The sequence below is a fragment of the Hoplias malabaricus genome, chromosome 8, assembly GCF_029633855.1.
Source record: "Hoplias malabaricus isolate fHopMal1 chromosome 8, fHopMal1.hap1, whole genome shotgun sequence".
Taxonomy (NCBI): domain Eukaryota; kingdom Metazoa; phylum Chordata; class Actinopteri; order Characiformes; family Erythrinidae; genus Hoplias; species Hoplias malabaricus.
Window position 1 is genome coordinate 7,636,263 of NC_089807.1, and position 16,448 is coordinate 7,652,710.

Sequence of the window (16,448 nt, forward strand, 5' to 3'; positions counted from 1 at the left end):
ACCACAGTGACAGCAAATGGGATCGTTTTTTTCGACTGTGTACAGTACAAAGAGCCAATGAATACACAATAAACTCTGGTGCCACAAGGTGTCTTCCGTCTGAGGTACCCACTGTGTTCTGTGAATAATTCAATGTATTATTATTATTAACTATTAATACAATTACCACAGTAATCTGATGTGATTTAACTTCACAGTAAATTCACAAAAAAACCCAATATATTTCACATAAAATCTGCAATAAATACAAGGAACCGATGAAAACGAATGTACTTTAGTCTCAGTTTCACAGCCCATTCACAGATTCCAAAACTGTTAGAAAGCGAGTGTTTGTTTCCTTCAGTCTTTGTAAGGCTCTGTTTAGCAGAAGGAAGCCCTTTCCTGTGTCTCAGCTTTCTGCACTTCTCACAGATTCACTCTTTGTACGGTTGCTATTGTGTGAAGGGTAAAAAAAGTCATTTTGTGGCATTGGCTGGTTTCCTTAATGAGAAGTCTGTACTTTATTACTGAATGAATGTCACTTATTTGGGTGTCGAACACCACTTCTACTGTGTGTATGCAGCTGCTGTAAACTGCACCTGTGCTCAGAGCTTGAATAATTTCAATCTAGGTCACTTCAGCGCTGCTGGACATGAGCCTGAACTCACCATGCCCAAAGCCATCTGTGTTGTGTGTGTGTGTTGTGTGTGTAGAGTTGCTTTCTCAGTGGTGGTACTTCTTCCTATTTTTACTAATGCAATGCGAGCTGTTTGTGAAGGCATTTGTTGTTTACTTCGTTATAAATAATAAAAAATAAATAAATTAAGCAGCAGCTTGAGTGCAGGCAGTTTCTTTCTTAATGTGGGATATAAAGTGTCGAGCAGAAACACTGAGCTGAATTTAAAAACTATAATGTACTTGATGTGTCCTCTGTGTAACAGTAATATCTAGGAAAATATAAATATTGGATTGGGACTCGGTATCGGCCGATACTCAGTATTAACAGACTCAGATCGGGACATCACTAATAGGAATGATTGAAAATAATGTGTTTGTGTGTATCTTCTCAGGTTCTTTGACGGTGATTATTCCGGCAAGCCGTGTGGTCGCAGTGCGAGGTCAGCCGGTGGTCCTTGGCTGTCGGTTCACTCCTGACCCCGGCTCAGACATTTCCAGCTTGGTCCTTACCTGGCAGATAAATGGGGCCAAAAATAAGGTGGTTCACAGCTTTTATTACAAGAAAGATCAGCTAGAGCTCCAGAGCAAGGAATACAAGAACCGAACGTCACTCTTCATATCAGAGCTGGGGAAGGGAAATGCATCTCTCAGGATCATGGACGTGGGCCTGAATGACGAGGATCGATACCAGTGCGTGGTCAGCACGTCCGCTGGCACGGACAGAGGAGAGGTCCAGCTGGAGTATGGAGGTAATAAGGGTTCTTTCTTCATGGAAACATCACATTTACTCAACCTTAATAGTAGTTTCTCTGTTGGACTGCAAATGTGCCTTCGTTTTTCAGTAAGAATCTGTACTGTTTTATGCAGCAGGCCAACTAAGATTAGGAGCGCCACTCTCCCACACTGGCCTTGGAAATACCTTCTGCTCAAACTCCCTCACTGACGTTCAGATAAACTCATTATACAGATTTATATCCTGACTGAGGTGCTGGAACGCCCTGTGTTTTATACCGTAGAGTGGGGTGAACCCAGTGTGTATAATTTAGTGCTTAAAAGAAAAATGATACATGAATCATTTCTGATGCTGGTACTTATGTAATCCACTTTCATTGTCTTCCCATGATTTTAGAGTCTTTAGACAAAAAGATAATGTGCAGATTTGGTTTGAAGGATCCACTACATTAAAGCTCATTCATTATCTGTAACCCTTATCCAGTTCAGGGTCGCAGTGTGTCCGGAGCCTACCCAGACTCATTGGGCACAAAGTGGGAACACACCCTGGAGGGGGCGCAAGTCCTTCACAGGGTGACACACACTCACACATTCACTCACACACTCACACCTACGGACCCTTTTGAGTCTCCAATCCACCTACCAACGTGTGTTTTTGGAGCGTGGGAGGAAACTGGAGCACCCGGAGGAAACCCACGCAGACACAGGGAGAACACATCAACTCCTCACAGACAGTCTCCTGGAGGAAACCCACGCAGACACAGGGAGAACACATCAACTCCTCACAGACAGTCACCCGGAGGAAACCCACGCGGCCACAGCCGTTCACTGAAAACCGTTCCAGGTGACGACCTCATGAAGCCGACTGAGAGAACGGAGAGAGTGTGTGAAGCTGTCGTCAAAGCAACAGGGGGCTACTGTGAATGAAACAAAGGAAACCCTCCCTGAGTGGGCGTGTCCAAACATTTGATGTGTACTGTATTTATCAGAAAAAAAATACACCTTGGTGTGAATAAGCTGTTTTTATAATAATAATAATAATACATTTTACAGCATTTACAGCACCAATAGTATAAAGGGTGCATAGTAGCAGTTAAACACCGCAGGGCCAGAGGGTTACATCGAGTCAGTTTCAATGGGTCCCTGGTCGTCATCAGCAACAGACACAAACCACTGACGATGACAGTCCAAGCTGTGACGAAGAAGACAGGTTCCTATAGTCAGCAGACTCAGTCATTAACCTCGTAGATAGCAGAGAAACCAGGCCCTCCTATACACACTGGTCAGAACTCCCAGTCCCATGTGATAGAGGTATGCGAATGTAGCGGTAGCTATGTTGCCCAAGGTGTCATGGTTGTTTAACATGTTCTTACCTGGGCATCAAATACTGATCTTTGATGCTAAGCTGATACCATCGCACACTTTGAAAGGCAGTGGGTCCCCCATGTCTCAGTAGAGATCCCTTGCATTTTTGGAGATGATAGACAAAGCAAGTTTATATAGAGAGCACCTCTCATAAACAATGGCAACACAAAGTGGTTTACAAAACAGAAACTCATACAGTAGATGAATTAATAAATGTTAAAGCATTTACAAGAATTAAAACAATATAAAATAATAAAAGCAAAGACAGTAAATTTGATTAAAAAATACAGAAGCTATAAATTGCCATTACAGTAAAAATAAACCGAGCTGTAGCTGCACAAATATGAATGATTTTAGTCTTGATTTAAAAGTGTTTAAAGTCAGGGCTCTTCGAATGTTCTCAGTCGGCTGGTTCCATTTAAGAGCATTGTAGGAGCTAAATGCTGCCACACCATGTTTAGTTCTGGCCTGAGGCTAAGGGACTAGTTCCTAAAGATGTGAGAGCTCTCGGCTCATATCTCTGCAGCAGATCTGATAAATACTCAGGTCCTACACCATGAAGGCATTCATAAACATCCTACCCCATTTAGACATTTATAACCTGTAACAACACCTTAAAGTCTACTCTGTAACAGACTGGTCTCCATTGTGAGGATTAAGGATGAGGGGGATGTGATCTCTTTTACTCTTAGTGTGAACTCATTTTGGATCAGCTGCATTTTGGAACTGAAGCTGTTTTAACTGGACTTCCAATAAAGATCATTAGAAATAATTAAAGTAATCAATCATGCTAGAAACCTCCAGGGTGTGTTCCAAACTCATGGATAAATGGTTACTCACACTGAATGAATGAAGAACGCTAGAAATAAAAGCATGGATAGGTTTCTCGAGGTCTGCATAAGCTTCATTGTCTGGAATCACTTATCCATTTCAGGGTCACGTTAGGTGACGCTAGGTTAGGCAACGTACCCTCACACATTCCTCTGATTTAGTCAAAACATCTCTAATGATATTGATATATTTAAGATGGTAAAATGCTGATCTACTAACTGCTTGAACATGAAGTTAAAACTGAGATCTGAGTTCAAAGGTTTTAAGCTAGCACTTTAGATTTGAATCCAGATATGCAGCCAAGCTCTGCCTCTCATTGCTGTCACCAAATAGAATAATCTATTAGTAAATATATAACAGAAAGTTTGTCCAATCCAGTTAGTGACACGCTCAAGGCATTTACACAATAAGTCGATTGGACCAGAGCCATTTAGGGACAGGGCCAAGTAAATCTGAGGACCGTCTGTATAACTGTGATAGGACAGGTCATAGTCTTGTCTAAATCTGGCCAAGGGGAAGCATGTATAAATTAAATAGATGTGGGCCAAGAATCGAACCCTGGGGGACACCATAAATATTATTTTCAATTATCATAATGTAAAGTAGTTCCTGCCTTGTAGGTATGAGATGAATCACTCTGTATTAAAGTGAATAACCTTAATTAGAGCTGTCTCGGTACTGTTATTTGGTCCAGAACCCAGAATGGAATTTGTCTAGGCATCTGTTTAGGGACAAAAAAGAATTTCCTCAGTGATGTTGTCAACAAATGGTACATTTTAAATTGGTTTGTAGTTAGTTATGTGAGATGATTCTACCTTTTTCTGTTTAAGAAGAGACTCCACAACTGCAGTTTTTAATGAGCTAGGAAACCCCCCTGACAGGAGTGAGTTGTTTATGATCTGGAGTATACCTGGTGCAATTGTAACAATTAAAACTTCATTGATAACTGTACTGTCTGTGAGGAGTGTGGTGTGTTCTCCCTGTGTCTGTGTGGGTTTCCTCCGGGTGACTGTCTGTGAGGAGTGTGGTGTGTTCTCTCTGTGTCTGCGTGGGTTTCCTCCGGGTGACTGTCTGTGAGGAGTGTGGTGTGTTCTCTCTGTGTCTGCGTGGGTTTCCTCCGGGTGACTGTCTGTGAGGACTGTGGTGTGTTCTCTCTGTGTCTGCATGGGTTCCCTCCGGGTGACTGTCTGTGAGGAGTGTGGTGTGTTGTCTCTGTGTCTGCGTGGGTTTCCTCTGGGTGCTCCGGTTTCCTCCCAAGCTCCGAAAACACACGTTGGTAGGTGGATTGGCGACTCAAGAGTGTCTGTAGGTGTGAGTGAATGGAGGACTGGCGCCCCCTCCAGGGTGTGTTCCTGCCTTGCACCCAGTGATTCTGGGTAGGCTCCTGACCCACCCTGACCCTGAACAGGATAAGGGTTACAGACAATGAATGAATGATAACTCTAATGTCTTTATGGAGAGGGTACAGGCTCATTGTTGGATATGGATGCACTAATCACTCGTCTGATATTCAGGATTTTAGTGTTAAAAATCCAAACTAAATACAAATTTCTGTTAAAACCAATTCAGCAGCCATTTGCACATTATTGTGTTGTATTCACGTAGCCCCTCTTTGAAGATTTCTCTGTGAATACAAAGACTGGCTGCGTTTTAACTTTCTCCCTTTTGGATTTGAACATTATTGCATTTTTCCATGGCATTTTCTGTTTGCAAGACATAGCCTTCACTTTATCTGGTGTAATATCATCTATAACACTGATGATGGTCGAGTTAGAGTCAATCTGTTTGCACAATTTGCTCATGAAAATTGTAGCTGTGCAGTCTTTTCCAATCCTTTTCTTGACACAAACCCATATTGATAATTGCCACACATTTCAGTGACTGTGGTTTGAAATGATGGCTTCAGATTTTACAGTAGAGTTCCTGGGTGCTGGTTCTGAGACGATAAATTGCACACTGAGAAAAAGAGGTTAAAGAGGTTTTCTGTCAGACGTTTATCACCCTCCTTGATTGTGTGCACTCCCTCGCTCCTAAAAAATCTTTCTTCCCAAAAACAGGATGAAGAGGGATACACAGAGAGCCTCTTTCCTTCTTTTCATTAATTTGCAAAGAAGAATAATTCCCTTATTCCTATTTTGAAACCAAATGCGCTGCTTTCTCTCTCGCTTCTCTCACCCGCCACTTGGCCTCCGACCCCAATGAAATAAACCCCAAATTTCCCATGAGAATTTCAACAGTGCTTCAGAAGACATTTATTTAATTTGTTTCTATATTCACACAAGGACACAGTGGACCCAGATCATGGTGGAGGCCACACAGAACGAGTGGAAATAACACAATGTATGAAGAGCAGCCAAGAACAGCAAAGAAAAGACCTAATAATAAACTGAAGAAACCCAAAAATTTGCCAAAGACACACAAAAAAAACAACAATAAATACCTGTCCCAAAGTTTACAGTGTATTCAGTGTCATGTGCTACTTAGAAACTTCCCAACAAATAAGAAGGTGTTAATTAAAACTATAAACCATGGGTGTGGGCTTAGAGGCCATTTTATGCGAAGTCTATTGTAGTGGTAATTAAAGTTTGTTTTTCTTTTTTTTAAGCCTTCTACACAGAGCCCAGGCTGAGCATCAAATCCAGCACCAATAAAGTGACCATGCTGTACGAGGCTGAAGGTTTCCCCAAGCCGGAGGTGAGGTGGCTGGGGGAACAGGGCGAGATCCTCAGCGCTAACACAGAACTCTTAGAGGGCACGAATGGAGAAGAAGGACTCTACTTCCTCAGAAGCAGCTATGTGGCCTCTTCTCCAGTATTCAACATCACGTTTATTCTGAAGAACCAGCTCCTCAACCAGGACCTGCAAATACCGGTCTGCTTCAGTCATGTTGGTGAGATCACTGAGTCTTGGTTTTGTCCCATCCTTGTTCTTCACTAGCTTAACCCAAAGATGGTTCTAGATTCTGAGACTCTACTGGAGTCGCACTTCAGTTGCTCAAACAGTGACTTCAGACTCGACTTCCAGTGACTTCAGACTCGGGATTTGGGACTCAATCTGTGTAATTAACATTATTTATATTACTATTTTCGAAATACATGTCTTTTGTGTGTGTTTGGTGACCTGCATTCAGTTCCCCCCCTGCCATATGCAACAGATATCAGCACTGACAAGTTCTCCCGCTGGAGCTGAGCCATTTTTCGTTAAAATTTGTCTTGAAAACTCTCAGTGCCGTAGCCCAAAATAGTCCAAGGCCCCCTCAGTCAAGGGCTAATTACCCACATGAGAGATCTCAGGCGAAGACACACTCTCTGTGGTTGTTCCGCGAGTCAAACTCGGAGCCAGAGTGTGAGGCATATGAGGCAACATCTGCTTTCTTTTCCTTTCCTCCAAATGTGATAAATGTGCTGCATGAGGCATCAGGCCGTGTGCAGTAATCTCCAGGATTAATAAATCCAGCCCATGGCATAAAGGAGGATTAAAATCGGTCCCACACAGACCTCTAACAATAGTTTTTTTTTTCTTCAAACACAGAAAACATACGACGTGGACTTGTGATTAGAGACTTGAGATTTGACGTGGACTTGTGAATGTCTCTGGCTTGACATAACCCATATTTCACAAATAAGAGAGTAGAACTAAACACAGACATATGAGAACCATGAGATGGGAGGAGCCAGAGTAGATTAGTAAATGTGTACAGAGCTAGAGTAGCATAGGAAAGTCTCCCTAAGGATCACTAGTTGTTCCATGATGACGGGGGCTGAAAATGAATATACCGCTCTAACCCTCTGGAGTCCGTGAGCAGTTTCTGGACATTTGTAGATGAGCAAATATGTTGATCTCAATCCATTTCGTATAAAACAGTCTAAACGGTCTCAGCTGTATTTCTTAAAAGTCCCACTGACACAGAACTCTGTCACCAAGGATGTTGTGTTCTCATCTGCTTTGAGAAAGTCTTTATTGCTTTTGGGGAAAGTGACTTTTACTCACAAGCATCCATTTGTCATATTCAAACAATGCCACAGCACGTCTCTCCCGAGCACACTCATCTATAGGCAAAGTGAGTGTCTCTGTCTCGGCCCCTAGAGACGTGAATCACACAGGATCCTTGATTCCGGAAATCTTTAATCATGATTTTGCACTACAAATTTTGATATAAACGTCAGTAAAAATGACTCACTGAGGGAGTACACGGACAACAGCACTTGTTCAGTAAACAAAACGATGCACAGCTTCAGTTAATTGTGGCTTATGTTTGGCCTTGAATGACACTGTTAACTAAGGAGGAATCTGGCTACTCCGAATCCATCCAACCCAAACAATGCTTTTCAGTGCTGTAACTGAGCTGTCTGGTGCGACAGATTTTGCCTCAGTCTGCTATCTAGGCCAACTATGCTGTGCATGATCTTGGATTCTCTTACAGTGGCAGCTTTTTCCCAAGTACAAATGCTTATAACAGCAACAACATGCATTTTCATGTTTTTTAAATCAACATACTCAAGAGAAAGTAAAAGTGTTGTACGCCGATCATACTTAAAGTTGAAACTCTGCTGTCATACATCTGTAACATAACCAGGCTTGTGTTGACCCTGGGGAACTGAGGTCATAGATCAGCAGCACTTCCTCTGGTTTAGCTATTTATTTAAATACCCGTTTAAATTCCCATTTCGCAAACTGCATTCCAAAGCTTAGGCTACAGCCACTGAAGTGTGAGCACTCATCAGCACAGTCCTCCGGGGGCTACTCTGTAGTTTCTCTGTAGGACTGCTCTTTCTAACGGTCAGTATGAGGCATCTGGTGGGAGAAACAATCCCTGCACAACCCTATCATTTCTGAGTGGAGAAGAAAGTGTGTGAGCGAGAGCACTGCACCAACTTGCAAGAATTCAAATAATTGTTTTTTAAACTAAACGTTTCCTCTGTGGTGTAGATGCACAGTGAATTGTAGGCAACTGACACGAAGCAATACATGGAGAGTGTCTTCTAAATTGTTTTACAAAAAGGCTGTTTTTCTCAATGGTATGTGAAGGTTCATTCACGAAGAGGTTAACCCTCCTGTTATGTTCGTTTTTCAGGAACAGCAATGATGTCCGCGGGTCAATTTGACCCGGTGCATGTTTAATTATCCAAAAGATGTCTGAAACCAAAAAACTCCTAACCAGCAGTGTGAATATGTCATTACTAACTCCATTACTAATTATTCAATCAATATTTAGTGCTTCCTCCGGGTGCTCCGGTTTCCTCCCACAGTCCAAAACACACGTTGGAAGGTGGATTGGCGACTCAAAAGTGTTCGTGGGTGTGAGTGTGTGTGTGTGTTGCCCTGTGAAGGACTGGCGCCCCCTCCAGGGTGTGTTCCTGCCTTGCGCCCAGGTAGGCTCCATGATTCCAGGTAGGCTCTGGACCCACCGCGACCCTGAACTGGATAAGCGTTACAGATAATGAATGAATGAATGAATATTTAGTGCAGTGGTGTTCCTTACCTCTAACAGGTAGTGGTTCAAAGTAATGGTTTCATTTAGGATAATTCACTCATTTTACATAAAAAAAAACTTTTTTAACTTCATTACTTTTGAAAGACTGGATATCGATTCATCCTTTGACTTATAGACCCCAGCCAGGATGAGGAGCCCCAAATATGCATCTAAATGTGTTTTATGTAAAGGTACACTTATATAGTGCTTTTCTAGAAACGCAAGGACACTTACAATCAACACACAATATTCAGTCCACACACACACACAGGCGAGAAGCGGCAGCCAAACGCGCAGCGTACTCTCGACCAGGAACGACCGTCCACCTGGAGGACTGCATCGGGCACTAGGATTTCACCCAGGACACAGCGCCAATCCATACCTGGGCTCACACACATTCACTCACACATTCCGACATTCATTCACATACACACTCATTCACTCACACACCAGGACAGTTATGAGAGAAGCCAGTTCACCTACCCTCCATGTTTTAGGACTTTGGGAGGAAACCAGAAACCCCAGAGGGTTTGTCATTCATTCATTATCTGTAACCATTATCCAGTTCAGGGTCGCGGTGACCCTAACAGTATCTATGTAATATAAATATGCAGGAGGTGGTTGCAAATATTTGAGATGAACCGTTTTCATATTGTATGTTGATTACACTAATTAAGGCGAGCAGAAGAAGTTTCAGACTGAAAAAATACTTTAAACTACTTTTCCTAGATCTTCCTAGCAACATAACAGGAGGGTTAAAGAGACTTACAATGGGCAGTCATTTAAAGGCTGTGGCCTTGGCTTTGGGAAACAGCTACAATAACCGATGGTGTGTGGGTTGCCACAGAAATGTGTGGCAACAGGACAGGTACAAAATGATGCCAGAAATGTGTCTGGCTTTATTACGTTATGTAGCCAAATACTTGCAGGGTACTGGTGGATGATTAACCCATGTATGACCTACGTCAGTCTCTTTGTTCATTCATTATTCTGTAACCACTTATCCAATTCAGGGTCTATTTTTTTCTGTGTATTGTGAGGGTTATGGTTTCGTAGAGACTCCATCGAAACTGTGTGTATGACAAGGTATGTAATATAATACCCCTGGGGGATACCATGTCAGTGACACAGCACAGAAAATATGGACTCCTTTCCTTCACAATACTGCCCTTATCTTATTGGTAATCAGCACGTTTCACTCTGAATGAGATCGGTAAAGATTATGTCATTGTAAATAGGTGCTGGATTACGTAACACGAGCATGTCCTGACGGGTTTGTTGTACCTTACTTCACCTTGACTTTGCTGAACACTCTTTGGAGGGAATGGGGGCATTTTCACACATGAAACCCTGGTTCGTTTTTGGTTACGCTGGTTACATTCGTAGGTTGTTGGTTTCGCCATTTAGTGCGGGCTACAATAAAGAAGTAGTTTTGGAGGGTAGCTGTATATAAATGAAACTAACAGAGTCATTTCTCTTGTTAACTAATTACTACGACTTATTTATAGCTCTGATCAAGCGTATATCTTACAGGTGCATCTCTGTAAATTATAATATCGTCAAAAAGTTAATCATTTCACTAATTTAATTCAAAAAGTGAAACTCATATAAATTCATTACAAACAGAGTGATCTATTTCAAATGTTTACTTCTTTTTAATGTTGATGATTATGGCTCACAGCCAATGAAAGCCTTAAAGTCATTATCTCAGAATATTAGACCAATTTAAGAAAAAAACATTAATACAGATAAGTTGGCAGAGTGAAGAATATGTACAGTATATGGACTCAATACTTGGTCAGGGCTCCTTTTGTCTAAATTACTGCATCAGTGTGGTGTGGCGTGGAGGCGATCAGCCTGTGGCACTGCTGAGGTGTTATGGAAGCCCAGTTTGATTTGATAGCAGCTTTCAGCTTGTCTAAATTGTTGGGTCTGGTGTCTCTCGTCTTCCTCTTGACAATACCCTATAGATCCTTATAGATGGGGTTTAGGTCAGGGCGAGTTTGGTGGCCAATCAAGCACAGTGATTCTGTGGTCATTAAACCAGGTCGTGGTGCTTTTAGCAGTGTGGACAGGTGCCAAGTCTTACTGGAAATTGAAATCAGCATCTCTATAAAGCTCGTCTGCACAGGGAAGCATGATTCTGTGCCTCTTCCCTCTTCCTCCAGACTCTGGAACCTTGATTTACAAATGAAATGCAAACTTTACTTTCATCTGAAAACAAGACTTTGGACACTGAGCAACAGTCTAGTCCTCTTTCTCTTTGGCCCAAGTAAGACACTTCTGGCAGTTATGAGAGGCTTGACACAAGGAATGCAACAGCTGTGGCCCATGTGCTGGACACATCTGTGTGTGGTGGCTCTTGAAGCACTGACCCCAGCAGCAACTTTCTGTTGATGTGCTTGGATACAGCAGGAGTGTGTCACTGACTGCCTTCTGGACATGTGTCAATCAGCAGGATTCCCCATGATTGTTTAGCCAACTGAACCAGACAAAGATAGCATTTAAAAGGCTTACTAAACTTTTGCAGGTGTTTTGTGTTGGTTGTTCTAATATTCTGAGATAATGACTTTTGGGTTTTTATTGTCTGTGAGCCATAATCATCAACATTAATGTAAATAAACGCTTGAAATTGATCACTGTAAAGAATTTATATAATATGAGTTTCACTTTTGGAATTGAATTACTGACATTAATTACCTTTTTGATGATATTCTAATTTGCGATGTACCTGTATCTATGAGAAACATTTTTAGTTGGGCAGCACAGTGTCGCAACAGGTGTTGCATTCACACAGCTCAGGGTCCTGGAGGTTGTAGGTTGTAGAGTCCCACTCCGGGTGACTGTCTGTGAGGAGTGTGGTGTGTTCTCCATGTGTCCGCGTGGGTTTCCTCCGGGTGACTGTCTGTGAGGAGTGTGGTGTGTTCTCTCTGTGTCTGCGTGGGTTTCCTGCGGGTGACTGTCTGTGAGGAGTGTGGTGTGTTCTCTCTGTGTCTGCGTGGGTTTCCTCCGGGTGACTGTCTGTGAGGAGTGTGGTGTGTTCTCTCTGTGTCTGCGTGGGTTTCCTCCAGGTGACTGTCTGTGAGGAGTGTGGTGTGTTCTCCCTGTGTCTGCGTGGGTTTCCTCCGGGTGACTGTCTGTGAGGAGTGTGGTGTGTTCTCTCTGTGTCTGCGTGGGTTTCCTCCGGGTGACTGTCTGTGAGGAGTGTGGTGTGTTCTCTCTGTGTCTGCGTGGGTTTCCTCCGGGTGACTGTCTGTGAGGAGTGTGGTGTGTTCTCTCTGTGTCTGCGTGGGTTTCCTCCGGGTGACTGTCTGTGAGGAGTGTGGTGTGTTCTCTCTGTGTCTGCGTGGGTTTCCTCCGGGTGACTGTCTGTGAGGAGTGTGGTGTGTTCTCTCTGTGTCTGCGTGGGTTTCCTCCAGGTGACTGTCTGTGAGGAGTGTGGTGTGTTCTCCCTGTGTCTGCGTGGGTTTCCTCCGGGTGACTGTCTGTGAGGAGTGTGGTGTGTTCTCCCTGTGTCTGCGTGGGTTTCCTCCGGGTGACTGTCTGTGAGGAGTGTGGTGTGTTCTCCCTGTGTCTGCGTGGGTTTCCTCCGGGTGACTGTCTGTGAGGAGTGTGGTGTGTTGTCTCTGTGTCTGCGTGGGTTTCCTCCGGGTGACTGTCTGTGAGGAGTGTGGTGTGTTATGTTCCTGCCTTGCACCCAGTGATTCCGGTTAGGCTCTCTGTAGTGCACATCACTGTTGCTTACTTCCGGATCAATTCTGATCCAGACCAAGACCACTGTTTTTCTTCAGACCAAGCACATTTCAAACCTGCTACTTTTATTTTCTGAAACAATCAGGTTATATGTGAAAGCACCCTAAGGGTAACTGAATAATTTTGAAATGAGTAATTTTCCCATCGATAAAGAAGTCTGACAACACATGACAAAATGTATAGGGTGATTCAGACTAATGGAAGGGCATTTAAATCAGGACAATGGAGTTTTTCAAGACTGGGTTTTCTCTAAAAAAAAACAATAACATGAACTATGTGGATCTTTTGAAGTTGTACAGTTCAGAAATTCTGCTGAATTATGTCTCTTTCTCTCTCTCTCTCTCTCTCTCTCACACACACACACACACACTCACACACACACACACACACACACATATATATATATATATATATATATATATATATATATATATATATATATATATATATATATATATATATATATATATATAACCCAATCACATTACTCCAGTGTGATCCTCTGTGTGTGAATGTGTTTAAATTTGTCCAAGTCTCTCCTCGTGGAGTGTTTATTATTTGAGGTGATCAGCCAGTGCCTAGTTTTAGTGGTGAATCAATAATGATTTATTAAAATAATGTGCTGTGGATTTAACAAATTCATTCAAATCAAGGAGAACAAAACATTTGAACAAATCACACTCACTGAGAAGGCATTCGTTTAAATATATATCATTATCTTATGTGCCTAAGACTTCTGCACAGTACTGAGAGTGTGTATATATAATATATATACACACACACACCACACACACACACACAAACGCTGTATCTACACACACAGAAACATGCATATACAGACAAAGCTCCTGAACTTGATCCACTTCTCAGGGTAATGTCTGTGAGGAGGGTGCTGTGTTCTCTCAGTGTGTTTTCAACGGGTGCAGTTGGCTGGAGTTGAAATTGTTTATCTGTAGAATTGGCAGAGGTAGAGATCTTTTCGAGCTGTAGTTTGTTTCCACTTCACTTGAATAAATCCTGTGCTGTTTCTCAGTGTGTGTACATGTGTGCTCATGCCCTTATTTTCTATTTCTTAAGTTTCGTTCAAGAACAAATGCCAAGAATGGTTGGTACCCAGATGAAAAATATCAAAGACACATCAGTTCATGACTTGCCTATAAGAACACACGAAAGTCCCAGCATTCACTGTGTCATCATGAATTTGGTTATCAGGATCAGATCAGTTTATCTTTCCATATCAAATCTGTTGTTTTGAGAGTTTCAAAATGTGTGTCTACATCAGTGTAGGAAGAAACACAAAATGAATAAAATATATATTACTGAACATTCATTCATTCATTCATTCATTCATTCATTGTTCATTCATTCATTGTTCATTCATTCATTATCTGTAACCCTTATCCAATTCATGGTCGCGGTGTTTCCAGAGCCTACCTGGAATCATTGGGCGCAAGGCAGGAATACACCCTGGAGGGGGCGCCAGTCCTTCACAGGGCGACACACACTCACACCTACGGACAGTTTTGAGTCTCCAATCCACCTACCATTGTGTGTTTTTGGAGCGTGGGAGGAAACCGGAGCACACTCCTCACAGACAGTCACCCGGAGGAAACCCACGCAGACACAGAGAGAACACACCACACTCCTCACAGACAGTCACCCGGAGGAAACCCACGCAGACACAGAGAGAACACAGCACACTCCTCACAGACAGTCACCCAGAGGAAACCCACGCAGACACAGGGAGAACACACCACACTCCTCACAGACAGTCACCCGGAGGAAACCCACGCAGACACAGGGAGAACACACCACACTCCTCACAGACAGTCACCCGGAGGAAACCCACGCAGACACAGGGAGAACACACCACACTCCTCACAGACAGTCACCCAGAGGAAACCCACGCAGACACAGGGAGAACACACCACACTCCTCACAGACAGTCACCCGGAGGAAACCCACGCAGACACAGGGAGAACACACCACACTCCTCACAGACAGTCACCCGGAGGAAACCCACGCAGACACAGGGAGAACACACCACACTCCTCACAGACAGTCACCCAGAGGAAACCCACACAGACACAGAGAGAACACACCACACTCCTCACAGACAGTCACCCAGAGGAAACCCAGGCAGACACAGGGAGAACACACCACACTCCTCACAGACAGTCACCCGGAGGAAACCCACGCAGACACAGGGAGAACACACCACACTCCTCACAGACAGTCACCCGGAGGAAACCCACGCAGACACAGAGAGAACACACCACACTCCTCACAGACAGTCACCCGGAGGAAACCCACGCAGACACAGAGAGAACACACCACACTCCTCACAGACAGTCACCCGGAGCGGGTCCCTGGAGCTGTAAAATGTACAAAATGTGTACATTTCAAATTAAAAATCTGAGTTAAGTAGGTAATGTAGAGCTTTATTGAAAAAATAAAATGTCCAGTGGTTTTCAACTATATTCACTGCATTAATAAAGACTAACTTTGGAAAATGAAATGAAGAAATTAGCTTAATTGTCAGCAAAATTTTGGTAGTAAAAACACACACACACACTCCAGAGTGGCGGGCGGGCAACTCAGCACCCTGGGAGCAGATTGGGATTAGGTCCCTTGTCCAGAAATGCTCCTGCCCACTCATGGTGTGACAGTTTACTGTGCTAACGTGGAGACGTGGCCTATTTACTTTAGTCTAAAATTACTGTCAAAACCACTGCACTTGACTCTTGAAGGGTGTGGCACGGTGGTTTTTCAGGGTCCTGGGAATCCTCTCCTCGGGTGTGTGAGGAGTGTGGTGTTTTCCCCCTATGTCTGTGTGTGTGTGTGTGTTTTTGGTTGCGCCAGTCCAGAAAAATTGATTTAGTCCAGCACTTTCTGATTATGACAGATCCTTTATAGAGCTCCCATTCACTATGTAACATGACTAATATATCGTCCCTTAATTACTGCACCATGACATTTTTCCATATTTGTGACCCATTAAGGAAGAATCTGCCTAAACTATGGTACAATAAAAGCCATTGACTGTGCACAACGAAGTGAAAACAGCACTTCAGGCTGATGTTAAACAGATTAAAACAAGACAGTGGAGCTTTTCAAGATTCATATCCCACATTCAATAACCCAGAAGTATGTGGAAGAGTATGGTGTGTTCACTCTGTATCTGTGTAGGTTTCCCCATGCACCTGTTTTCTCCCACAGTCCAGACATGTTGGTAGGTGGGGCAGTTGTATGACACTTATGCGTGTGTGTGTGTGTGTGTCTCTGTGAAACTGTCAACATGTGTGGTGTATTTGTGAAAGTTAATATGTGCCCTATTCACTATTTACTTCACTATATAGTGAGCAATGTAGGGAAAAGAGTAGGGGGCCATTTGGAACAGGCCTCACCTTGTATGTGACAAAAGTATGTTGAGGCGAGCTCCCGGAACCCACTGAGAATGAACTGAAGGCTCTGCAGCTCGAAAAAATAAAAGAACTTTAACATGAGAGTTTATCAGAGGAGTCTGGGGCAATTGTCGGCCATCTTGAAATAGGGACTGTACGGAACAAAACCTAAGGCTGATTGGACCGTGATACTTAAGAGACGGGACAAATCATCTGGCAGAGCTTAGTTGATA

The 16,448-nt window shown here is 43.1% G+C and overlaps 1 protein-coding gene across 1 annotated transcript in view; it reads left to right on the forward strand.

The window, feature by feature from the left end:
• LOC136705968 (CD276 antigen) overlaps positions 1–16,448 on the forward strand; it is a 49,544-nt gene that overhangs the window by 17,319 nt on the left and 15,777 nt on the right. The window contains exons 2-3 of the mRNA XM_066679827.1: positions 1,050–1,406; positions 6,191–6,475. Of these exons, the coding sequence (XP_066535924.1) occupies positions 1,050–1,406; positions 6,191–6,475 (642 nt within the window). The remainder of the gene's footprint in view (positions 1–1,049; positions 1,407–6,190; positions 6,476–16,448) is intronic.